This window comes from Numenius arquata, chromosome 3 (assembly GCF_964106895.1).
Source record: "Numenius arquata chromosome 3, bNumArq3.hap1.1, whole genome shotgun sequence".
Lineage (NCBI taxonomy): Eukaryota > Metazoa > Chordata > Aves > Charadriiformes > Scolopacidae > Numenius > Numenius arquata.
In genome coordinates, this window is record NC_133578.1 from 58,892,451 (window position 1) to 58,919,083 (window position 26,633).

General features: G+C 36.9%; 1 protein-coding gene across 1 annotated transcript; it reads right to left on the minus strand.

Moving 5' to 3' along the window:
- Nucleotides 1-1,047: 1,047 nt before the first annotated feature.
- EIF3E (eukaryotic translation initiation factor 3 subunit E) lies at nt 1,048-26,258 on the minus strand. Its single transcript, XM_074144926.1, has 13 exons — nt 26,147-26,258; nt 24,274-24,388; nt 21,096-21,213; nt 17,153-17,195; nt 16,597-16,701; nt 14,384-14,509; nt 12,831-12,955; nt 11,614-11,740; nt 9,467-9,568; nt 8,355-8,464; nt 2,747-2,849; nt 2,362-2,496; nt 1,048-1,231 (listed from the first exon to the last, which is right to left on the minus strand). The coding sequence occupies exons 1-13, from the start codon at nt 26,234-26,236 to the stop codon at nt 1,193-1,195; spliced, it is 1,338 nt and encodes a 445-aa protein (XP_074001027.1). The 5' UTR covers nt 26,237-26,258; the 3' UTR covers nt 1,048-1,192.
- Nucleotides 26,259-26,633: the final 375 nt, after the last annotated feature.

Consider the following 26,633-nt stretch of genomic DNA (forward strand, 5'->3'; position numbering starts at 1 on the left):
AGACACCTACTATCTTCATGGACAAATCAGTTCCCACAACTGTTTCCCAGCCAACATGGAATTGCTGACAGTAAGCACAAGGGTTGACAAGTTAAAACAACTTTCCACACGTAGATGAGTTCCAGAACATTCAGAGCAAAGAGGGAAAGAGGTATATGGTTGGAATAAGGTGAAGATGAGTCATTAAATTTTTGCCTCAACCTTAAATGCAAAAAAAACTGTATGCATAGACAGCATCTCTTCCTTTCCAATATTCACATTCACCTCACTGATCAGTCATTATATTCACAGAAGCCTAAAAAGGATCTTAGATTTTCTGGCTTAGAGGTGCTATCATACATTCTGCAGTGCAAAGGTGCTAAGAAAACAGTAAAGTGTGAATCACTGGCTGAAGAAAACTCTAAAAAAAATAAAACCCTTCAAATTACAATAGTTGAACAATACAGGGTTTTGTTGCTTCACATTTGCATTGTGAATATTAAGAACTTCAGATTTCAAAATAAAAGCTTTCAACCATACCCACCAGCTCATTAGCTAGACCTTTTGAAAGACATTCCCCACCCCTGAAACTAAAAGCTCTTACTCTGAAGTTTCCAAGACGGTAAGATTAAAAATGAGATTTAGAACAGGAAAAATTCTGAAACATTAACACACACGTCTACCCAAATTATTCTGCATGTAGATTATGTAAGGTTTCATAAGAGGTGTAGGCTACACACGCCTTCTCTCTACCAAGCTGCTTCTGCAACAGAAACAAAAACATGGAAGTGCAGAAGAAGTTTTTGGTTTGGCCAAATGTTCGGTGTGGAACCATTTGTTTGTACCATCCACGTTTAGCTTTTTGTGTGACATTTGCAATGGATAATAAATAACTGCAATTCCCCGCTTCCAAACTCACACAGCTCTGAGAGCAGTAGCATCCTTTGGTACAAACAAATCTAACAGAATTGACATTTTAAATTCTGCAAACTGTGATCCGAAATGCTTCAGAACACCATTATGCTCAAAAAGCCCCCTGTAAAACATAAGTATCTAACTATTTAAGTTATAGAGATGGACAGACTGTTAAAATTAGCCAATTTTATTCAAATGCTGTTAGATGGAACACATAGTTACCTCTTCTCAAGAAAGTTACATATTTATGTGCTTTTTAGTCAAATGAAAACTGTTTCCCCCCCCCCGCGGAAGTATTTCAATAGAAGCCAGAGTCTTGAGTAGCCCAGTTCGGTGCCTAAAAAGAAACAAATCAGGATTAGAAAAAAAGAAATTACTATATTACCTATTGATTACTGAAACTTATGAGAAATTATTAAAAGAATTATAATACTAATACATGGCTATGAAATAGGTATGAAGGATAATATGTTAATTAATGAAGGATACCCTGTGAGTTTGAAGCAAACATTGATATAGCAGAAATACACACTATAATTAAGTTGTATAGCCTGAGTCTCCTAAACTTGTAGTTTTTAAAAAGGAAAAGTTCTAGAAGATTCCAAAAGAAATAATACTATTTTCTATAAAAATATAGCTGCCAAATTATTTTTATTTAAGTTTCACAGGACCTCCCTTTAATGAAATAAATTAATGCTCCACTGCTTGTCTAACTTCTATCAATATTTCAGACAAGCAGTGAGGAAGTCTAATAAAACTTTTAATCTTTAAGTTTTTTTAATGTGCCGTTCAGTTGTTTTCCCGTTTTAAGTATGTATGGCTGGAACTCTAGTCATTCACCTTACACTGTTCTCTCTCAGAAAGCTCCCATGTTTTAAGGAGGACAGAAGCAAAAACCAGATGATCTTGCTGACTTCCCTGTTTTCCCTGGTTCTACTTAAACCTCTGGCTGACCTAATTATATTCTCCAGTACTACATGAAATGGGTTGAACAATTAGGGTTTTGCACAACTCCTCCTTCATGTTTCAGTCTTAAGCACCATTCACTCTCCTTTTAATACTGTATGTACACCTGCAGATAATTTTGAAGTACAACCTACTTGAAAAAGTGAGTTTTAAATTTATTTCATTTACTTTATTTACTTTAATACATGTCACCCTTCAAAACCAACCCTTTTCAGGTGGTGAAGGAGACCATTTGAAGGAAGCACAGAATCAAACGATGACAGAAACACATGTAGTTATAAAACAACAACAACAAAAAAGGAACACTAGTAATGAGGAAATGCAAGAAGACAAAAATAAGTCTAATGCTTAGCATAAGAAGATAAACCTTTTCCAATTTAATTCCTAGTGTGAGAACTAGAAATAGGTACATCAGATGAATTAAGGAACAAGAATTATACTTAAATATATCTCACAAAAAAAAAGATAGCAGGAATTCAGAAAAATGTAACATATACCCACCTCAGATCTACCACTCTGATTCAATTTCTTCTCAATGTTCATAGCCAACATTTGACTACGGAAAGACAGGCTTTTGGTCTTTTCAATCACTTGTTGATAAGGTGAGACTGCATTGTTGCCCATGACCACATGGCCCTAAAACACAGGAAAGATACAGCAAATTTAACAGTCACTCAGAATGCATCCACCTTTAATTTGATGCTTTGCTTCCAGAGCTTTTACAGATCTTACACAAGGATGAAAAAAGAATAAGTGAAGACCACTATGCTTTATAGGCCAAGAAAAAACAACCAACAGAAATTAGAATTTGCTGTACCCAAATTAGGTAAAAGAAACTTAATGAAAAACACAACAAATTCACTTGGATCCATCTACACAGTCTTACCAGCTTTGAATCCAGTTTGGCATCTAAACGTGCATTTCGAATTAGATTGACGATCCATCTTTCTGCTTCTTCAGGAGTCATATTTAATTTATCTGCCAACATACTGAAAGAGACAATCAAAAAGTGAAATAGAATCCCTCTGGTATTGGTAAACTTGATTAGGGACTGCAGAAAACAAGCTAAAACAACACAAAATCTAGACACTTGTCTTCAATAAATACCATGTATCTGGGAAGTATACTTCTGTTTGACTGGAGTTTAAAGCATACATACACGCACTCCTGCACATCTCCCACCCCCACTGCTTTACACTAGGACATTGTAAGGAATTTGCAGCCTGAACATATATACTTAATCATTCTGAGCTACATCGTGCACTTAAATCTTGACCTGCACAATTTTTATATATTCCTATTAAACCTTGCCTACATAAACATTCTACTTAATTCACAATTTTCTGAAATCTCACCACAACATAAACCAACAGCCATCATTATAAAAGGTAACAACTGCATGCTTCTATTCTTATTTAAATCCAGCTAGCAGTCACAAGAGTTTAGATTAATTAGTCCAGGGAAGTGTCCCTCAGTAGCTCATATAGCAGTAAACTTCCCCCTGAAGTTCCTGGAACAAGAGTCATGAGATAAAGTTTTGGTGTAGAAGATGTAACAGATACACCATGTTCAAACTTCTTGCAATTTCAAGAAGGGATGGTGGGGGAGGACAGAGAAAGGAAAATTCTTAGCGAAACAAGCACTCCTGGCCAGGAGTAATTCCTTCTGATGACATTTCCATGGCTTTCCAGCCAGCTCCTTTAGCTTCCTGCTGGCAGTTGGCTCACACAGGACATTTGAAACGCTCATTCTTCCATCAGCTTTCAGACGAAGGTAACAAACATGAGGTAAGGGCTACAGACATGACCAAAAAAACCAGCTGGCTATGTGGAGTAGCAAAAGAGGTCAATTTCCTACCATTTTACAGAATCTTGCTTAAACATAGTTTTCTCCACCTGAAAGAGTGAATTCCCTCTCGACGATTATTAGTGCCAAGCAGATACTTTATATCAGTTATTCCCTTGTCTATCTAGCTAGACTATCTATACAGTCTTCTCTCCTGTATGTTCTTGTCTATCACCCTTCTCCCAACTATAAAGTAAATTCCACTTTTTGTCACAAACATGAAGTGACACTAACAGAAAAAACCCAAAATAACTTAAAATACTGGACTTACACTGAACTCACTGCAGCCAAATGACACAACAAATGGGCAAAGTATATGGAGTTTGGTAAAGCAAGGGGAAGTAAATTCCAACCACAGTTGCTACTGTTCCACTAGAACTGTTATCTGTGGTTGAATTAGCAGTTGTAGAGAGTTAGGACAGATAAGAGACCAGAAGATATGAGGTATGTGAATTTTTGTGGTTATGAGTCACCTAGGCAGAATAAGACAGATATTTCAATAGGAAGAATCTACAAATTGCTTTAATAACCTTTGCATCAGTGATGTTAAGCACCGGACTTGAAACTAAAGAAACTTCAAACTGAAAAAACATGGGGTGGGTTATAGGTCTGTTTGGGGACTTCTCACGTTTCTTTTGGAAGCATCAATAGGATTCAATTAACTCCTCCTCCAGATGACCACAAGAACGGCTACTGCCACTACACTGGGGACTAAGCAACCTACCTTTGGGATCGAAGCACAGAACCTCTATCCTTGGAGACAGTCAAGAATCAACTAGACAGGGCCTTAAGTAGCATAACGGAACACTGGAGTGGGTCCTGCTCAGAGTTGTAACTGGGTGCCCGGGATTGAACCAGATGGACTTCCAGAGGTCGCTTCCAACCTATAGCACCTTTCTGCTTAACCCAAAGTCCCTGTGGACTTGGAGGGAAAGAGGGCACAGACTTCTAGAGAGTCATTCCAAGCCAGAAACTACAAAGTGCTTTACATCATCTAGCAGACAATTCTACTTTTTCCTATTATGTCTAAATCATACTAGCTCAGCTTCTTCAGAGGTGGCCTTTTTAAAATAGAAACGTTATATCAAACAGAGCACAGATGTAGCTACATGACAGAAACACCACACCTCTGTACAGGTATCTTTTCCTGCATACACATTTGAAAAAATTTGCAAATTGTAGAATGAAAATGAGAGGGTAAAAAGGGATATAAAAACCTATTTAATCTAAACTATTAGCTTTGATTTTTTTTACATGGATTTAAGATTTAAATTTACATGGATTTAAGATTTTATTATAGAATAAGCAAAGTTATCAAGTAAAATCTATCTTTTAGTGAAATAAAGATATCTGTATTAAAAACCATAAAACTTTATCACACTTTTGACACAAAAGATGACTTTACTTCAGCACTTGGGGCAACTGGATTCCATTTTAGAGTCTCCTTGCAGGCTACGCTGAAGCAGCCAGCACCACCTGAAGTGCCTCCGTGTTACACATCCAGGAGGTACTTGCCCTATAAAGCAACACATACAACCAAAAAACCCTTCTTCCAAAGCAAACGCACTGAAGATCTATCCCGATTACAACTTGCATAACAACCAACGCTACTCTCCCATTGCACTGCTAAAATAGCTATCTAATACTTTCAAGAGATGCAAACTACAGCTTAGCCCCCACACATTTAACAGCTCAAGTAATAGTGACACACTGATTTACAAATACATAGTAATACCATTAATACTAAGTAATGGAAGCAAGAAAAGCTGTATTTTAGATTACCATTTTTTATAAAGACTTCCACTATAATCCATTAAAAAAAATCAGTGAATTATAACAAAAATTTTATTAACATTTAAGGAATACTGTCTACCACTAAGTTATACATGATTTCAAAGGGTAGTTCCTCAACAGTAGTTTCAAAAATAGTTCCTTAGATTACTTCCATCCCTCTGTTTTATAACAAAATTGACTTATTTGGGTCATGCTAGGGCAAGTGTTAGTTTAAGTTTTCCTTTGGTTAAAAGGTACGTTTACTGAATTCCACACATCTCTATATATAAACAAGCTTGTACTGCACAGGGAAGAAAAATATATAGCAAAGAGAAATGGAGCATATTCACCTCTTCAATTAAATACAGGCATATCAAACTACTCAAAACACATTCTGAGTTTCATCTATTACTCCCTATTAAACAACATAATTCAAACAGCAAACAAACTGCAGGATGATTTGTGATGTATAAATTTTAAATTACAACTGATAAAGCAACTACGTCCTGTGGAAACATCAGCTCCCCAGCAGATGTAAGTAGTTAAAAAAATAAATTTAAACGAGCCATCTATTTTCTATTTAACATAAGGAATAGCAGATTTCCCACTAATTATTTTCAAATTTGTTCCGAGTAGTTAAACAGTATTTATCAAGCACTGTGGTACAACCAACTAGTTTTCAAATCCAGGAATAGCAGGGGAAATCACTTGTGGACGAAGAAATGCAAGAACTATGCCTCAAACATTTAATTAAAAGCATTTTGACTGGTGTATTTCTTCAAAAACAAGTCTGAAATGCACTAAAATACTTATGCACCCCACTTAATAAGCCCAGATCTAATGATTGTTACTGCTTCTGCAGAAATTTAAGGCTTATGTCCATCATATAAAACACAATGACCTACTGAAAAGAATCTCATTACTCATGATTGATTCCATGCGCAATTACCTGAAGTGATACATGGTAGGAATATCCATGTCAATCTGAAACATATCTCTACTCAAAGTTTATTACTTACCTCAGACACACCGTAACACTTATAAAGACACTGCTACCTACATTTATGAATCACTTGCACACAACAAGGAGAGCCAACTACAATATTTTCTATCATACTTGAAGATGAAATACCACATATGGCACCAAATATATTAACTGCAAAAATATAATAAAACACTAATTAAGTGACAACCACCTACTGTAGACCTTGATTTGTTAAATAAAGCTTGCTGGTTTTACTGTAATGAATCACTCAAATATTATCCAGTTTATCAGTATCTTTTGACAGAGACTTGAAGCATATTTAAGATACATCCTCCCGACTCTGATCAATAATTAGAGCCAGATCAGAGAAGTGGACTTCTTAAACATCTAATCTTTAGTTAAAAAAGTTAAAATACCTAGTTTCAATGAAAATTTTAGTACTAAAAATCATTTACACGAAACAGCAAGACCCTGTGGGGTTTTATATTCACAAAAAACTCATTCATAAGAACTTTATTTGCACTTTTTCTTCCAAATACTTATTCAGAACCCCTTTATCACTAAATGGGCAGTACTCTCCTAAAGTAATTTTTAGATAAAGTATTAACCTTCTTATAAAAATGAACGTAAGCATGGAAGTTTCATTCAAAGCATCTAGTTCAGTTTACTACTGTAACTATGCTTAAGATACAATACATCACAGCTGATGAAAGTGCTCCAATTCAGTTTGCCATTTACATTGAACTCATTGAGTGTTTTAAGCTTATACAGAGAATAAATATAAGTAATTTTTCAAGTACACTGAAGACTGTGTCACACACCAAAGAGAGACTAGAAGTAATAAACTTTGACCTTTCTGCAACTGTATCTATCCATGAATATAAGCTTGTAAATATCCTTTCAATAAGCTTGTAAAACTTCAAGACAATTTTCTCTCAAGTCCCTTTCTTTTGAAATCAAGCACCGTTAAATCACTTCCTCGGAGGACCAGACACACATTTACTGTGGATGCAAGCTGGTAACAAGACTCCATTGAACTTGATCGATTTAACAGCTTTGGTTTCTGCTGTCTCAAGGATCTCTGCACTGTTCTCTACCATTGAGATTTTTATAGCATTCAGAGTTTTTCACTTCACTTTTTTCCTTTTTAATTTAAGGGATGTGGAAATATGGGGAACGGGGGCAAAGGCCAAGTGGAAAGGGACCTCAAGCATGCATAACATCTTCCTGCTTAGTTTCTACAATAGAGGCATTGGAGCTGATCCATTTGAAGTGTCTGCTTTTAGAAAATTAATTTGAGTAAACAGATATCCTTGCTAATAAAAACATTTTCTTACAGCCAGATCACTCACTTTGTGCCACAGGGACAGAGATATATTGTTTTCTATTAAATTAATGAAAAAGGCAATACAATTCCAAATTTTCAAAGAACATACCTATAGACCTATATGAAGACCTATGGGTATCTGTATCTACCAAATATAAATAAATTTAAGCAACTGCTGTATTTGCAGTTTGTATTTTCTTAATATCACCACTCTATATCAATAGGTGTGGAATTGAGCTCCAAACAAAGACACATGGACTTAGGTGACACTGGGTATGAAATTCCCCATTAAATGCAGTAGAGCTTTAACTTGACATCATGAGAAAGTTTTAGCTTGAAAGCACTATTTGTTTTGGGGCTGGGAGTGGTAGAGAGACGATGTTTTAAAAGTAACCAAAAAAATTCACCTTTAAATATGATAGTTGTAATTTAAGTATATCACATTAGAGCTATAAAACTAAGACAACAACTTTCAGTTAAATTTTAGTTAATGTTTTTCATTTCATCCAATAACTGAATAATGTACTAATTATTCTGAACTGCTGTATTAAGAAGTTATCTTACCCAATGCTGATACATTGATGGATGCGACAAAAAGTCTCAAATATAAAGAGACGGGCATTCTCAATGAAGTCCTCGAGGCATGCCACTAAGAAGAAGTCATTCACAAGCACCTGTAAGTGTTAAGAAAAAAGGGAACACTGAGAACATACATGGAAGCAGTAGTTACTGGTAGACACTGTCAATAAGCAAGATCAGTGAACAGTCCTTCTAAAAGCAGTTCTTGATGTGTTCAAAGGTGTGGAGAAAAAGCTATAGCCTGAGGAGTAAGTTTTCAGTGTTCTGCAGCTTGCTCAATTAAAATCACATGCTAACACAATCACTGAGGTCTCGCTCAAGAAGAGAACAAGGTCTACTGCTGGCAAAATTTTACTGGAGATCCCTCCAACACGTAGAATTTAACTCCCCCCACATATTGGAGGATTTTTCTCTCACTTTGCAATTTCATCAGCATTCTCCTTACCATTCAAAACCGCTTCCTTATCAGTGCAAGTGTGACTATACAGTTCAGTCCACAGGACCACCAGCCCTATGTACTAAAAATGATTATAAACCTTCTGATTTACCAAATTTGGTGACTAATACTAATGGAAGCCAAACCAGAGGCTATAATGTTCAGCTATTAGAAATACTAACTTTTACACTAGCCAACCCAAATGCCATGTATCTTTAACTGTTCATAGTAGATGAACTTCCAAGAATATGTATTTCACTATCCTAATGTTATCTCACATTACTTTTCACCATTACAATTTCAGGACAGAGTATCTTTCACAACAGGAGGCAAACCCAAGCTTTTCTTCAAGCACTTTTCAAGCACTAATGGAAAAGCTGAAGCTCAGCCAAATGGATGATTACCTATTCACTTCTTGTTCTAGAACTGCTTAAATATAATTTTAAAGTTATTTAAACAAGACTTACTGTTGAGGACATATTACAAAATGAGTTGTCAAAAAAACCCAACACAAAAAAAAACACCCTCCACACCTGTGAATTAAAGCTCATCAGAAAATAATGGCAATGGAATCAAACACCCCTTCACACAGACTAGCTGCCATTTAGAGTTTTACAGATCTTTAAAGGAAGAGAAGTCTTATAAATGTTATAAAGCTTACTGTTTCACACTCCCTCAGCTTCTTCTGTGCACCATCAAAATCAAAATTAACATACAAGCATTCCACAAACTCTGTGATAGGGTCCCTGTATGTGTAGGACTCCTGTCAAAAAAATTAGGAACATTATTAGAAATCAAGGTCACAAGATGACGCAAGTATTCCTTATTCTTCAAACAAAATTTAATACTGGAAACAAGTCCATACCTCATCTTAAATAAAACAGTAAGTTAAACTTCCCAATCCCTCTTATAAAAGCTGAATAAATGCACTCTTTTCTCCCCCAATTGTACAGTTACAACCGTTAGTGCAGTTTCGCCTTCAGCATTTAGCACTGCAATCTCTGGGTTAGGAAAGTGTCAGAGACTAGAGCTGGTTCTGTATCAAACCTCCAAATTTCTTAAAATATGGTAGAGTAGATATTCATTCTAAATTCTGATTTCAAAGACTAGTCCAACACCAAATCCTTCATACTTCAAACTGAACAATCTTTCAATTTACACTGACAACATAGCTAACACAAATAAATGCTAATATATATATACACACATTGCTTGAATTTATTTTGGCATTACAGGAATTACCTTTAATTACAAGGCAGGAACATCACTAGATCTATATATACATCTTTGTAAATTAAAACATAATTAAACATCCCCTGATGTCTCTAAACACATTTTAAGACAGCTTAATTCAATATTGACAATATCTGCTTTAGCATACAAAAAGATCAGCAGATTAAGGGAATTACTAAGAGACATTGTTGGCTTTTTCCTGGATCAAAGTTATTTTTCTTCCCCTAAAGAACTGCATTTACCATCTCATGATTTCGGTTTCAAATTTTTACATGTAAAGGTGGTTTTTGTGTTGTTTTTTTTTTAAACACCAAAATTATACTTCTTAACCATGTAACTAAAACCCACTATGTAAAACAGTCTTTGATCGATCACCTTTTAAATTGAAGAGATGAACAACAAACCACTTGCCTATCAGTTCAAAAAATATTGCAAGTATTAGCAATCTCTAATTACAAGTAGAGCAATTAGCCTACCATATTACATTTGACAAATCACTTCATTCCATGCTTTGCTTTTCCTATGGAGACAAGTCACTAGTTATCCTGTCTGAACCGCTTTCAAAACTGCAGAACCTCTACCACTTCATGACTTAATATAACAAATCATACAGAATAGAGTACTAAGAAATAAATCTCTTACCAGGTGTTTCAAAACTAAAGCCTCAAAATACCAAAATACAAAGCCTTTGGTATTTTCAAAAGGAACACCCTAGTGATCCTTTTTTATTCATACCAATTGTACAAGGTAAAACAAAAGCAAAAAAGTTGCTTGACTTCAAATACAAGGTCATGCTACACTTGAAGTTCAATGCTAAAATCAGGTTTTAGCTTAAGATGAACCATGAGTCTTAATGCTTCAGCTGGTTGATAGCTTCTTATGCTACTTTTGTAAACATTAGCGTCTAAAAACATATTAGATATGCTTAAAATTTGATCTTTACTTATACAAAACACAGTAAATGCAGTTACATCAATGCCTGAAGTGGATATAATTGATTGCCAACCTGTAATACCTGCACTGTCACATATATATATACACACCATAGTTTATTATTCACAGGATGTTATCATTATACAATCATGCTTAAAATGCTTTTATGAGCTGCATGTTTTTTTTCAGACAAATTTTTTGCCTTAACTCCCTTGATTGCTATCAAGCACAATTCTTTTATTGCTCCTGTCACAGTTATATGAGGATATAGATGTGGACAACAGAAGCATTTTCAAGAAAACGCACAGTGGTTTTGAAATGCAAACAAGATCCCACAGTTCCTTGTGTGAAATGGCTTTTGATCTGATTTTTCTTTTTTCAGCCACCCCTACATCTCGCTGAGTTTTCTGCATTTAAACATACAGAAAGCAAAATTAAGTGTATTGCTTGTTGACATGAAAGGAGGAAAAAATTATTCTGTCCTCCCACTGACATGCATTTTACTTCTCAGTGGAAACATTAGTTCCATGAGAGAAAGTGAGCACCAAAATACGTAACTAGAAGTCCTAAACGAGTCATATTGTTAGAAGAAAGTTATTACGAAGTAATAAAGGATAGAAAATCCAGCTATTTCAGTCTTACCTGCTGAATAACCTTGACTAGATCTTTTAGCACTTGCCTACGTTTTCGAACATCCTTATTTGTTATGACTGCAGTAGTCAGATATCTGAGGATATGCGGGCACATTGTCTGAATTGCATTGAGATACCTAGAAAGAAAAAATACATATAAAGCTGAATTTTGCATCAAAACAGTATTCATAGAAAATACCTTATGCACCTTTTATGCAACACAATACCAGGGCTTATGACTAACCATTTATTCAAATATAGAAGGATGTTTTATTTTTGTTAACCTTGTGATTATCTTTTTCAGATGGGGAGAGGAGGGGCAGTAAGCAAGGGGAAGAAAAGGCAGCAGTGCACTAGGATGAGAAAAAAAATAATGGAGCTAGCACTGCACAAAACAGCCCATATGCTAAGTTCAGGTCAACACTAGCCTAAGCTGTCAGCTACACTAATTTCACAAAAGGGGTTTGCACAGGCACATACAACCACAGGAAGTCCTTTTTCATGTTGTCACCTAAGCCTGCAACTTTCTGGTTCAACTCTCCAATAAATAAGCCCATATTTACCAGTGAGAAGGATAAATTAAAATTAAAAACCAAACCCACACATACACTCCAAAACAAAAAGGAGGCAAAAAACCCCACTACAAAATGCCAGTCTACTGGAAACATCATGCAAAAAGTTCAACTGCTTTTCTTTAGTACTATTCTCCTATTCTAAGACATTAACTCCAACCGGGTACTAAGAGAGCAAAACTTGTAACTAATTTCTCACCGTTAAGCTGTTCTAGGCCCCTAGATCTACATATAAAAAGTCAGTCCTCTCACAAATGGCTATAGTATTTCAATTTTCATTTTTATTCTCTGGTTCTTGAGGACAATCTTTCTTAAATAGGTTTTTTGAAATCAAAATAGGACAATACCTTCCCCTCCAGCCCTAAAGGATGTGGCAGGGGTTGGTCATCTAAATTCCATCCCTGCCAATCATCAGAAAAACAGAGCCAGTTCTTCCTACTTCACCACCCCTTCTCCTTGAAAGGAAAGTATAACCATGAAGAAAAGCAGACCAGGCACCACAAAAAAAAGGTTTGGAAAAAAAAATCAGTGTTAATATTATTAGAACTATGAAACAGCCTCAGGCTCTGGCCTGAAAAATGTCTGGAAAGTTTGCATATTCATCATCTGCCTTCATTTTGATTTAAAGACCCCAACATAACACAACACAACTTACTGTGGTTGGTAGAGAAAAAGGTCAATGATGTTGTCTCTCCCTTTAGGATGATTAAAAAACACAAACAAAGACCAGTGGATGAGCCATGTTCTTTGCTGAAGAGACTGCAGCGGAGAGCTGACAGACTAAAAGAAAACATAACATTGGTTTCAGTCAAATACAACACCAGAAGTTTGCATGAATACTAATGCATGGAAACCTGTAAGTATTCAAAAATCTGCGATTTTCCACTGTCTCCTTTTAGCTGTTATGACTCTCAGGCTGAGTTAGACCTCCAGCTTTTTAACCTGTCATCTGTTAACGATAAATCTGCTGAAAGTTATAACCAAGATAAGTTTTCTAATATTATATTCTAAACTGCCAAAATTTGTATTCTATTATGGCAAGAGCACAGCTTTAATTCTCCAAAGACCACCATGCCAACATAAGTTATTACTTCCCTTTTTAATCCTGAATTTTGTTTCCTGTATTCCCTCTTCAGACGTGATCTGAGGAACTAGTTGGCTTCTCCAGCATTTCAGTTTGTGTTCCTCTCTAAAGCCTCAAAGCCTTTTGCCTTTTCATTTAAGCCAGCTGATAATGCACAAATAACGACTCAGCTCTAAGTATCTGTATTGCTCTGAATTTCAGCAACACTTCAAACAGCTTGCAAAGCAGAATTATTCATAATGAACTGACATAGCAAGTAGTAATCACTCCAAAGAGCATGACAACTAACCACTGTGATTCTATCCTATAAAAAAAAATCTTGGAGTCTATTGAGTAAGTCAAATTTAATAGTTTATTATAACCATATAGGTTCACCAAGATGAAAAAAATTAACTGATGTTAACAAACTTTCTTCTGTATCTGCCACAGGGATAAAGAACAATTCAGGGTGGGGGAGGGAACCCAATAAACCAAAATATCAAACATCTTTTCAACATTCTGGTTCAGAAGAGTAAAATTCTCACATTTCAGACATGGCCACTGAAGCCCCATGAGTAGAGAGGAAGACTGAGAGTCCTTAATCACTTCAGTTGGTCTTAATTAGTACTGCAGCCTCACTCTTCCACTTCACATTCCTGGTGCTCAACAGAACTCAGGAAACTTGTGAGGAAGCAGAACCGGCTGAAAACTATTTCCAAAAACAATCTCCCTTGCATTTTCTGTCAAAAGTGTTATTTACATGTGAGAAGAGTGTAGTTTAGTTACATGCGTTGTAAGAAAATGAACAGTACAGCTATCTGAAATTTCAGCGCTAAACAATTTCACACAATGGTACCTTGCCCTCCAACTCATCCTTGAGACTAGTTTGGTTTTTTGTTTATTGGAAATACTTTAAAAGTTCTCAACTATATTTTCAAATGTGACGAGAGAAACAGGAAATTTGAAGAAATAGCAAAGTTTCCTTTTTCATGAGCACCCTTCAACCCTCCCACGATTATTAGGAAAGTATCTAGTGAAACGGTGGTAAACTACTCCTGAACAAGACTGCAAGTGATGCATTCCAAAACTCGAATACTAACAGCTCTAACCTCTCACCTTACTAACACGACCACAATTTTACTTACATTATTATCTATTGTCTCCTTTAGTCTTGTGAGATCTTCCATGGCTGCATCCCAATTCTGCATCAGAATTTCAGATGCCAGTTTTCCCCACAGAGAACTCAAAGCATTTCTGTCTGTTGCTGGAACCTATTTTCAACAACAGAGTCACACTCTTAGTATGCTTTTTAAATTAGTGTTTACTTTCAAAAATAAGAAAAATATTTTCTGGCAGTATTTTTATTTTACAAAAATATCAAATTTGCATGTCTATCTTCCCAAATGAGGTACTTTTTTAGAAAAAGCAATTTAGGTACAGCAGAAAACGCAATAATAAAGCTTCTGAAGTTGAAACTAGAAAATCCTGTCAAAGTAAGACAAAACTCCATGCTGCTGCAGTTTAAGTTAAATAGAAAAAAAATTAAATGGCTGAGCACCAGATGACACACCAGTTCCAATTTTATTTATTTTTTTTTTTTTAAACGTAGCATATAATGCTTCTAAACTGCTGGAACAAGGTTATCACAAAGCAGGTTCCTAAAGCATTCACAGCAGTAGGCAACCACTTTAAAAAAACTAAGGGCATTTTAGAGAAAAAAAGCGCTAAAATTTAAAATTTTTTAAGAAGCTGAAATAGCTAATACTATGCCAAAACCCATACTTCTTACAGAGATGTCCAGTAAAACTGCAACTTTGCAGTAGTGACTTTGTTTCCTGGAAAGGTAGTCCTAAGGTCAAGCTGTGTTAGTTTTATATAGGAATGAATTACACTAGGTCATTCACAGTGTCAAATTCTGTTCTCAGATCAGTTACAATAGTTCTTTCATAGGTTACATTTCATCACACAAAACTTTAAACAAATCTTCTCCCATCAGAATTAGTAACGAAAGTCCTATACCAAGCTTTTACCAGCACAAAACCAGCACTTTTTGAAATCAGTTATTTAACATAAAAGAACATAATTCTTAGTCCAGAATTAAAGCACAAAGAATTAAGGACAGCTGCTCACAAACCTACATAAGTAACTTATTTCCCCTCTCAGCACATGGGAGGTACCTATAACACTGAAAGTCATACAGAAGAACTCAGCTTTATCATCAACATTTACGCTAAGGTTTCACCTCATTCCTACTTTAAAATCTATTCTGATTAAAGATGTACTTCCTAATTTTGCTCCTTTAATTAGTCAATTACAGGAATTAATTACAGGAATTATTGTTATTTAGCAGCATTTCAGAAAGCTTAGGATATTTTTAGATGGGGATAGAAATTAGGCAGCAAGACAAAAAACTTCAACATAAGAACCACTACATATTTTCAGCAATCACCCCACATATCTGAGATACATATAGTTTAGAAATCATTATCTTCCAGGCCATGAAGGTGCCAATTTAGCAGATGCTTTTAGTTGAGGAGGGTCACGCACTGTGCTGGTTCCAAATCACGTAATTACAGTTAGCTATTCACAATAACTGCCTTTAGATACTGCAGCTGTTCTAGCTACAGTATCTGGATTTTCAAGCAATTACCTTAAATTTCCATTTGTTAGTAAAATGGCACATTCACTGACCACCAACAATAAATTTACTGTGTTGAAATTCCTACAAGACACTAAATCTTCATTCTCAAAATTCACTCCCACCATTAACAAATGATATGAATTACAACAACATGAAAAGAGTTACTTCAGAGACTATGGATCTGGTTCTACAATTCTCATTTAAGCTGTTTACATTTCTTAGGCAGATGACTTATACTCTTAATTCTACCACAAAATTCAAGAGAAAACAAATGGGAGTTCACATAAGCAGCTGGCAGTTGACCATTGCCACAATTTACATCCAGTCCACCTGTAAGCTTTTCACTATTGTTGATAAATTTGTGCACAAAAACAAGTATTCATTTTGTTGGTTTGCCTTTTTTGTGTTTTTTTTTTTCTCCAGGATACATCTACAGTGAGGAAAGAAGTATTGCATAATTAAATGTTACCATGAGACCTACAAATTTATAGGGCAGTTCTGAATTCAGCCTGACAATAGCAGAACTGCTGGACAACAGGGATGATTATCAACAATTATTTTCAACTATTCTTTGGTGCACAGTAATCGTCTCAAAAAAGCTCAGAAGTATTACAGTTTAAGAATTAGTACAGAGAGCTTTTTGGTCTAATTATTTCATTAAAAAACCCAAAAAAACCACAAAACAAAATCCAAAACCAACAAACACCCCAAACTTACCAGAACCCTGAAGAAGTAGAGATATTCTGCAGCTCCTGAGTAATTACCACATTCATATTGGAATTTTGCATACCTGTAGAGTGTATCTAGGTACTCCTGCCTAAACTGAAAAGGAATAAAAATAAAGCTTTTCTTCACCAGGAAATACACCCATTACAAGCCAATTTTAATAGTAAAGCTACCTTTGAAGTCTTTAGATTCTTTGAAATGTACACAGGAAAGACAACAGAACACTATTCTAATCCACACCACTGAATTAAATATTATACCAATGCTAGAAGAAGATGAAATTCTGTATGACAAAGTAAAGCACATCTTAGTTACAAGCATGCGGCTAACATTAAGTTCCAGCTTTATTTATGTTTATTTAAAAATTAGAAGTTCAAAGGCATTCAAACAAAATACATTAGCATTAGGAATTCCGCCTATTAGCTCCCTTGACATGAGACAGGCCAAAATGTTAGTCCCTAATTGCTTAGAGCTGTTGGCTGTGGGGGAGGTTGGATGGAGATATTTAGAACTGAATTCAAACAGATAAAAGAATTAAAACACTTACGCCATGCTTCTCAGCTAAGTAGTCAAACAGCATCCGACCATCCCTATAATAAAAGATAAAAACTGCTGTTTTCACAAAACAAACTGATTGTCACCATGCAACCTACTACGCAGCACAATCTTTAAGGTATTTTAGTTTTCACAGCTAGAGTACAAGTTTAAAATGATACTCCTACTTGCTGTGCAAAAGCAACTGCAGAAATAGTGAGCCAAATACTCCTAAAGTACCATGAAGTTTCAAAATGTTAAAATTATTATAATTTTAAATAAAGAATGTCACCTGCAACAACAACCTGATTTAAGAAAGGGTAGGAGATTGTTTTAAATTTGATGGCATCCTTAGCTTTCAGTATGAAAGTTAAATTCTGCCTTAGAGCTCCTCCCACCCTCATATTCTGATTCCACAGCAGTTACTCTAGCCAAGCAGTTTGAATCTAACAGGAGACAGGAAAGAAAATGGCAAAGACTAGAGTGAAATAGAATTAGAAAGGAAACTTATCCTACTGTTAGCATTGGGACACAGTGGTTAGCAAGAATACTTCTACCACAGCAAATGCATGCAGAATGGAAAACTGAAAAAAATAATCATACTTTGCAAATTCTAAACTTTTAATTCGCATGTGATCACATTTCTGAAGCTTTTTTTTTTAATTCAACATGGATAATAAAAGGACAAGCAGTATAATCTAGATCAAAGGAAAGTTCCAAGCCTCCAATAGGCAAGCACAAAATTATTTACCACCAATAAGTCCCATATTAATGGCCACAGGACTTTTGATACTGATTTTTAAACAGTTAACTTGGTGAATAATTTTTTATCCAGACTCTGCAATGGATCTTGATTAGCTCTTACAGTGAAATTTTAGCACACCAGCTTTTCTATGCAATAAGAACTCCATTCAACCTCTGCTCCAATCATCTGGCAACAAAAACCACAGTCGCATTCATACACATGGTCAAATTCACATTCATAAATGAAAGAAAAGTATATTCAATTTGCAACTTTGATCTATGGACTACCTTTCTACAACACAGAAGAAAGAATTAATGACACTTTCTATTCTCCAACCCCCACCCTCCTCAGCATGCTTCTATACCTGTAACTACCCTCCACTTCATCTCTTCTGTACACTGACACTTCAATCAATCATGTGGTAAAGATGACTCGGACAATTAATGGAACTATCAAATTTGATAGAACACGTACCCGAGATTTAACTGAAGAGGAAAGCATCAAGCTATAAATTACTCTTGGAACAAAGAGAAAGTAAAAATGCATGCAGGGAAAAATTTCCCCATTTACTCTGAGATCAACTGACTGCAAAGCTGTGAGTTTGAACTTAGGGTGTAAGATTCTACAGGGAAATGGCACATTGCCAAGGTAGCCAAGAATATTTCATTGATAATTGCCAGTAATACTTGTGGAAGCAATCTCACAGGTTTCTTCCAGTGGAACATACTTCAAGGATGAGGAATACTGAGTATTCCTCTATAATTTTAAAGTCAATGTCCTCCAACAGCTGCATAGAAAAAGGAAGTGAAATGTTTTGGCTTATTCTTGAAAGAGCTTCCACTTGCAAAGTTTCCTTTACACATCATCTTTTAGATTTTCCCAGACTTTGATGTTCCAAACAGCCCTGTCATGGATCAAAAGCCCTGATAACACGCAGCTTTAAATTTGAGACTGATTCCACATCACAGGCAGAAATTCACCAAAGTCAAAGAACCAAAAGTTGTTTTCTACTATCTAAAGCACACTACTCGGGTCTAGACAAGTGGACACCTTTCAGCCTGATTCTCCCCATTACTGTATAACCCCAACAATCTGGATTAGATCTTCTGTTGAGCCAATAACCAAAACCAGTATTTCTGAGCTGCAAAGTTTTCAGACATTTTAAAAACAAAAATGATGTACCAGTTCTGAAACAAAACTTGCTGCATATGAGTAGTGAGGCTAATATTTTATAGCATTAGGTTATATTCCATGCATTTTTTGATCATAGCTCTTGCTTCCAAAGAGGGTGTTTCTGATTTGGAATGAGTCCTACTGACCAACTTCTGTGAATCAAAAGTCAAGTAACAGAATACATTTCCTGAGAAATGCTACTAATTAGAATTGCAACAGGGTAATTTTTTTTCTAGTCCAAATATTTTTATAAAAACTGATCCATATATAGATATCTTCGCCAGAAGTTCAATTAGATTTTAATAGAGTTGTGAGAGTATCAAGAAGTCTTTTCTTTAAAGACAGTCCCAGTTAATAACTCCAAGGCAGTTAACTAATGGCAACTGAGCCTTTCACTTTCAAAGCTATACTTCCAAAAGCTGTCAAGTGGCTCCTGGTTTTGCAAAACCACCCAAGTCATGAGCAAATGTAATTCCTTCTCTTAATATAATTATCTACCATAAATATCCATACTGAAATCAGATACAAAGGTAATTTACTTCTCCTAAGAATGCTTTTTACAGCAGAAGCTTAAGTACATTCATGTGATATCAGAGCAGAAAATAGAAGCTTTTCCTGAAGTGCTGGAAAGCTGACAGATTTCACGATTTCTACTGACATCTTCTTTCACATGCACATTGAGACCCAATGCATTGCACTTTACTACTTCTGTATGGACCAAGTTCTAAATTAGACTAACAAATTCTGAAAACAATGTATACAGTGGAAGAAGCATAGGCCAAATGGGTTGATCAAGTTTATCAGCAAGTTAGGCAAAGAGGGGAAAGGAAAAAAGGATGATAATCTGGATTTGAAACAAAGTAAGTTCTAAGAAAGTTCCTTCCCCTTCAGGGACCCATTTTCTCCAGGGGGTTGCTCATAAACAGAAATACACCTCATCAATATTTCTGCAGACTAGAAAAAAGGGTTTGGGCATTCAGTGTTTTTGTACAAAATTTCCAGAAGCAACGTTACAGTCTTCCACATGAGTAGATGCATAAAGCTTGCCAATAATAAATCCAACTACAGGCTTCATCTTCAGATGCAAGTCAAGCCTTAGGTGCTCTCTCTGCTGAGGTATGCTCTATTTGAAATCTTAGAGCAGGTAAGGCTGAACAAGGGATCTAATTTATTTTCCAGAGTTGGTTAGACATTTACAACAGTAATAATAATGCTTCCTGTGTAAAGACAATAAGCAGTAACTTACACTAAACAAATACCTACCCACCCCTCTGGTGAAGTTGCACTATTACTTCCTCTGTGACTACAGCTGAACAATTTCCTACAGGGCCCAATTCAGGCTTAACCACAAGAAAACTCTCATAGTCCTTAGACGTAATGTGTCAACAAACTCATTCTACTTTAATTACTTCAGTGAACAAAGTGAGAAGAAGTTTGACACATCTTAAAAAAAACTACTATGGGCAGTATCTTACACCAACAAGTCGGCCAGTTTAGGGGAAGGGTAAGGGGAGGAGCACAGGACTCCTGACAAAATGTGCTATGGGCTGAAGAGATGCTTATCCACCAGCCCTCTCCAAATAAGAGAGACAGCAGTCAATAATCCTCTGTGGAAGGTAGAAGAGGGAGAGAGGGCAGAGGGTCTCCTGGAAAACAGAATCTGAATTGTTTCAGCCCACATTTCCCCACAAAAAAATCCCCAAACCACCCTTCTCAAAAAACGAAACAATAAAGCTCCCCCAACCCAACCTCCCAAAACCAGTCTCAGCTGTGATTTGCCTGCACTGAATGATGACTGTCACTTGTCTCAAGTTGATTCATGAACATTAAGAACAGAGATGCCTTATGCACAGCAGGTAAAAGCAACGAAAAGAGTAAATTGTGTCCAGCAATTTCAATTACCTGATCACAAGTGCTCCTTAAATATTGGCTGGAAATAAAAGTGTCTGTCTTCGAAGTTGCTACACTATCATTTGCATTCCTATCAACACCCAAGAGGTACCAGCAAACCATCCTGAGAAATTACATTAGAAATTACCTAGTGGACTGCATTTGCCTTGTAGTCTCTGGATCCTCAAACATCTTGACAATAGGTTCAGTTTCAGCTTGAAGCTGCTTCAGCTGTGCAACAACAGTTGTTCTCTTCTCACGCAAAGCTAAACACACAAACAAAAAAGGTTTTAATGTAATACCTTAAGTTTTTACAGAAACCAACCTGTAATTACCTGGTGCTGACAGCACATTTAAACACTTCTTCCCAATTCCTACCTCATTTGTCCTCTCAGTCAAGTCACAAAACCAGAGATATCTAACAAATCATTAGTTTAATAAAAATCTTCTAACATTTGGTTCCTTTCCTCCTGTGTGGAGTTCTAACCAAAAAATAAAAAGCAGGTTTAGGTGGAGCAGTCTGTTATTAGACAAGGTATCTTCAGGCTTCCACTAAGGCAGAAACAACCTTTTAAGCAAGTTCACTTATTCCAAATAAACTTGGAAAAAAGGTAAAGGAGTGCTATGATGCCAATAAGATTAATTTTCCTCTAACTGACCAGGTTCTGAAAGCATATTTTTAGAACACTTAACTGAAAATTGACAGGAAGAATTCAAAGCAGCTCAATATGCAAAATTATGATTCAGAACACTATGCACATTCAATGGAAACATTAAATCTTTTATGAAAAATAGTTAGGAACTAGAACAGCTTTAGGGTTATCATTTTACAGACCCAAACTTCCTTACCAAGTGCTACCACTGGAATAAAATGAACACTGAAATAAAATTCAAAAAAAGCTTATGTGCTTAAAAAAACCTAAAGATAAAACAGTGGCACTCTGAGACTGGCTATGAGCCAGAAACACTTGGGATCAGAGAAGCCAAGACTAAATCCCACAAGAGAAAAGTACACAGGAAGCCAAAGTGAGCCACACACCAGGGCACTCAGTGCCACAGTGAAACCATTAGACATTTTGTGATCTGACTCCATATACATTTGTGAAGGAGGTCCAAAGTGCCTAACACCATAATGGTGACCCAGCCTAAATCTAAGAATGACTTGCCTGCTAGGAATTGTTCCAATAAGGAGAAATTATCTCCAACTTCAGATGAATCTCAGGATTATAAAAGGGGAAAACAGATGAAAGAAAAACCACTTAGTTGACTTACTAAAAATACATAAGTGTTTTCCTGTGACATCTGCTGGCTGTGTAATTTTAAGTTGATCTCATGGAAGACAAGACAAAAGCAACCATAAATTGTGCAGAGACATTTCTAAATATGATAGTGTGAATTAACTTAGCTTTAAGAACTTAAACTGTGAGGTCTTAACAACAAGAACAACAAAACCACCAAACCGTGTAAAATTCTAACGAAGCCAGCAATTCCACAAATAAAAATAACCTGTCTGTACAAACATTCTGGTAAGTGTTGATGCATGAAGATGACACATACCATAAATCTCGAAGTTAAGACCTTTTCATAGAAAGCTATACAAGCAAGCACCCTGAACAACTGACTCCGCATAAAAATATCACCTCTGCTTAAGTGAATTTTATACTGAGGAATAAAAGCCACAGATCAAACAACAGTAAGTCATCATATACAAAAAAAAATCCTGCCAAACTGATGTCAAATCTTAGGGAGATGTTTAAAAGAAAAATAAGAAAAACAGTCTAAGTGTGGAAATTCTTGGACTATATGAAGGCAGAGCTGTCCCACTGACCAAATTAATTCAACTTTCTTGCAGCTATGACCTTATGAAGTAACATACTTAGCAACCTGCTTACATAAGTGGCTGTAATCAGAATATTAACAATATTAGATGAGCTATGTTGTGAAAGTGTGCTAGTATTGCTGTTCTTTGTGCCATTTACTACTTTAGTATTTTACTATGTATTGACTACTGATACAGTAATATTCTTCAACAGTTTAGAAAGGCTAGAACAAGGAAAGAAAGAAGAAAACCTATTCAGCTTTGAGATTTTTACAGCCCTGAGATGGTCTGATTTTTTTTTATCAGTAGAACTGATAAGTAACCTAAAAGTGAAGCTATCATTACAACTATTTCTTAGATAACAAAAGGGAGAACCTCTGGTTCTCATTATTTATTATCAGTTCCATATATCATTGCATATACACGCATAAAACACAAGATCTAATGCTATCATATCAGATTTGTTCAAAACATTGAATCCAGTGTTCGTAAGTTTATCAGTTCTCTTCCTGTATTTCCAAAGAGGTTAACTGCCAACTCTGCTGTTTAAAGAGCCTGAAAAGAATAAGACCCAGAGGCAGAACAGTAGTTGGATCTTGTACCTGACTATGCAAAAGCGCCCGAGTGTCTTCCTCCAAAGCTGCAAATGAGACAGACTGTAGTCCCATTAGTTTAGAAAAACACGAGGAATTCCACAAAATGAAAAAAGATGGAGAAATAGGAAGAAAGTGTATATTCAAAGACTAGGGTCAGAAAGGAAAAAAAAAAACCCCAAACCAACAAACAAAAAAACAATCCAGAAAAAAAGAAACAATAGGAAAAAAATCCCCAAACCAAAAAACCCATGAAGAATAGAAAATTAGACAAAGCAAGATATTCTCATTTCCCTCCCAAAACGCTCAAGAAAACAGAAATTTAAGAAGTAAACAGAGAAGTTTCCAAAATCATGGAGAAGACACTAAGAGACTAAATTTCATAATCATTATGATAATAGTATTTATTTTCTTCTAAAGAAACAGCAATTTATATGTTGACAGAATGAGGAAAATACACATTTTCAGGAACATCTGTATCTCCTCAAAGTTTATAAACCAGCTATGGACAGATGGATTAAAGGAATTACTTACAATGAAAAACTAGTTTTAATATACTAGATGCTTTAAAGAAAAAAATTATTTACCCCAAATCGTTGTGCAATAGTGTTTAATTTGACAGATGAAAAAATAAGTACAACTCTATTATGCCACAACTTTAAAATGCTTGAAAATAACCAAATCAGCATTGAAATGCTTCAGACATCATTCAAAGGCTAAATTCCCTACAGACCAACAAACCCAAAGTTCCCACAATTAGGAGATTCTATTTGTTTCAGTGCTGTATATCCTTTCCTTAGGGCCAAAGTTAAACAGCATTCTAGTTTTTGAGTGCAACAAGCAAATTACCAGTGGCTATTTATTTTAGATAGAAAGGTTGTAAAACAGATTTCACTTCTAAATGAGCAGCTTACCATGTGGAATTTCATCGGAATAAAGATTTTTGTACACATCCATAGCAAAATCCACCATGTTGGTATCACTAAGGAGATCCAGTTTTCCTTGGAGTAGCTCTTTTTCATTGTATATCTGAAACAGTAATTATTAACACATTTGAGTACTATTAAATAGTTTCCAATTCATAATATGTAGTTACCTTTATAACAAAGTTTATTTATGGATTTTTGCCCAATTAGTAGTTTTAAACATCAAATCTCACAGCTCTGTCATTTAGCGTGCTTACTATACAGCCTCTCTACATTTCCAGTCTTGGCAAGATACCAGTAACTTCCTGCTGTTTAGGAATGCAGGAACTTCAAAGTCTAGTTAGAAGACAAGTAATACTTTAGATTACTATTTCTTTAACAGGAAAAGTAATTCTATTACAATTTATGGGGGAAAAAACGCAACATGAAAAAGCTCTGAATATTTTTTATATATATACCTACATATATTTAAAGATATTACATAGCCTTGCTCAGATTTTTCTAAGCAGTGATTACTTTCCACAAAACAACATACTGAAAAGTGCAGACCAATCAAATAATTTAAAGTGGCTCTCAGAAAACATACTCAAGATCAAATTTATTATTTAACTGTAGCACAGATTAATCTAAAATACATTGATCTATAGGACCATATGTCTATAGCATAAGAGCAAATTTAGTTTGGCTTGTGTAATTGGATAATGTTCTTTTAAACTTGTCAAATTGTTTTTTTTAAAGTTCCTACCCCATAATTTAGCCATGAGTCGTAAACTGCTGTTTGGTCTTCAAGATGTAGGTGGGGGCCTAAGCTAGAAGTTACCTCAAAAATACATTTGCATGAAGGCTGGATTACAAGTCAACACACCACATTTATGGATATCTCAGATACAGAACCCGCAAAAGTTTAGTTCAGCTCTGAACATCATGTTGTTCAACATGAACACTACAACAATACCTCTGCTTAATTAACTTGAGCTGATTTACAAATGCCAAAATACTAAAAATGCCCCCAACATGAGAGACATCAAGCAAAGTCCATACGCTAGACACGAAAACTGGTTAGGTCAAGTTGTCTCAACATGCATAAACTTAACTGGTTATTTTTGAAGCCTAAAACAACATCTGTTTTAAATTCAAGGCTTATGTAGAGTGCCTCAGATGTATTGATGAGAGTGTACTCTAAAGTACCTCCAGCATTACTGGGTTCTTTGCAGTAATACAATTAAAAATATATATAAAAAGACCAACAAAGGACAGCACTAGAAGGGACTTACACTTGGTTTAACCACAAATTCCTGATGACAACAGCTTAAAACGAAAACTTGTTTAGCAACGCTACGTACACTGATGGAAGCCCACACCCCGCCCTGCAGCTCCACGGCTGAGGGGCCCACACGGGTGACAGCGGCGGCGGCACGGCGCTAGCCAGGACCGTCTCAACGTTGCCGGAAAGCGGGCAGAAAACGAACCGCAGCAATGAGGGAGAGCTTCTACTCTTCCCTCCCGCCAATAAGGCGAACGGAGAGAACTACGCCGAGGAGCGTGAAAGGACGGGGAAACAGGAGCTCCCCTTTGCCTCGCAAGCGAGCGGCTCCGTCAAGCTGGGCTGCGGGAGAGGCGGCTGCCCCAGGCCTCCTCCCGCCCCACGGCCCTGCTCTCCCTCCCTCACGGGAAGGCCCACGCGCCTCACCCTCTCCCCACGCGGCGCAGGAGCCCCGAGCTCCTCCCTCAGGAAGGGGAGCTCCCAGCCGCCTCACGGGCCGGGGCCGGGCCCACGGGGAGGCGCCGGCAGCATCGCCTGCCCCTTCCCCGCTCCCCCAGCCGCCGGGCCGGCTCCCCCACCTCCGGCACCGCCACGTACCTCCTTGACGGAGAGGAACTCCAGCAACGGGAAGACCAAGTGCCGGTCCAAGAAGTGCGCGATCTTGGTGGTCAGATCGTACTCCGCCATCTTGGCGATGGGAAAAGAAAAGAGAGAGGCGGGGCCTCTTATGGGCTGTGCGCCTGCGCGGCGCCTGCGCGGCCCGGCCCGGCCCGGGGAAGGGGAGGGGAGGTGGCGGGGGGCGCATGCGCGGTGGGTTGTTCGTCGCTGAGGTGCGGGGTCCCCGGACAGGGCCTCGGCGAAGAGCTGAGAGGTTTTTCCCTGTTGATGTGGAGGGAACGGATAGGGTGGATTCCGGGCTGGATTCCGCTTGAGGCGGCTGCAGGGCCCGGTCGAGTGGCGGGATCGGGGTCCTGTGGGGCGGCCCTGCGCCCCCAGCCCTGCCCGTGCCGCCGGCGGGGTGAAGGCGCCAGTATAGCGCGTTAGTAAGTGCTCGGAGTTTGTGTTTTGTGGTGTGGGGTCAGCT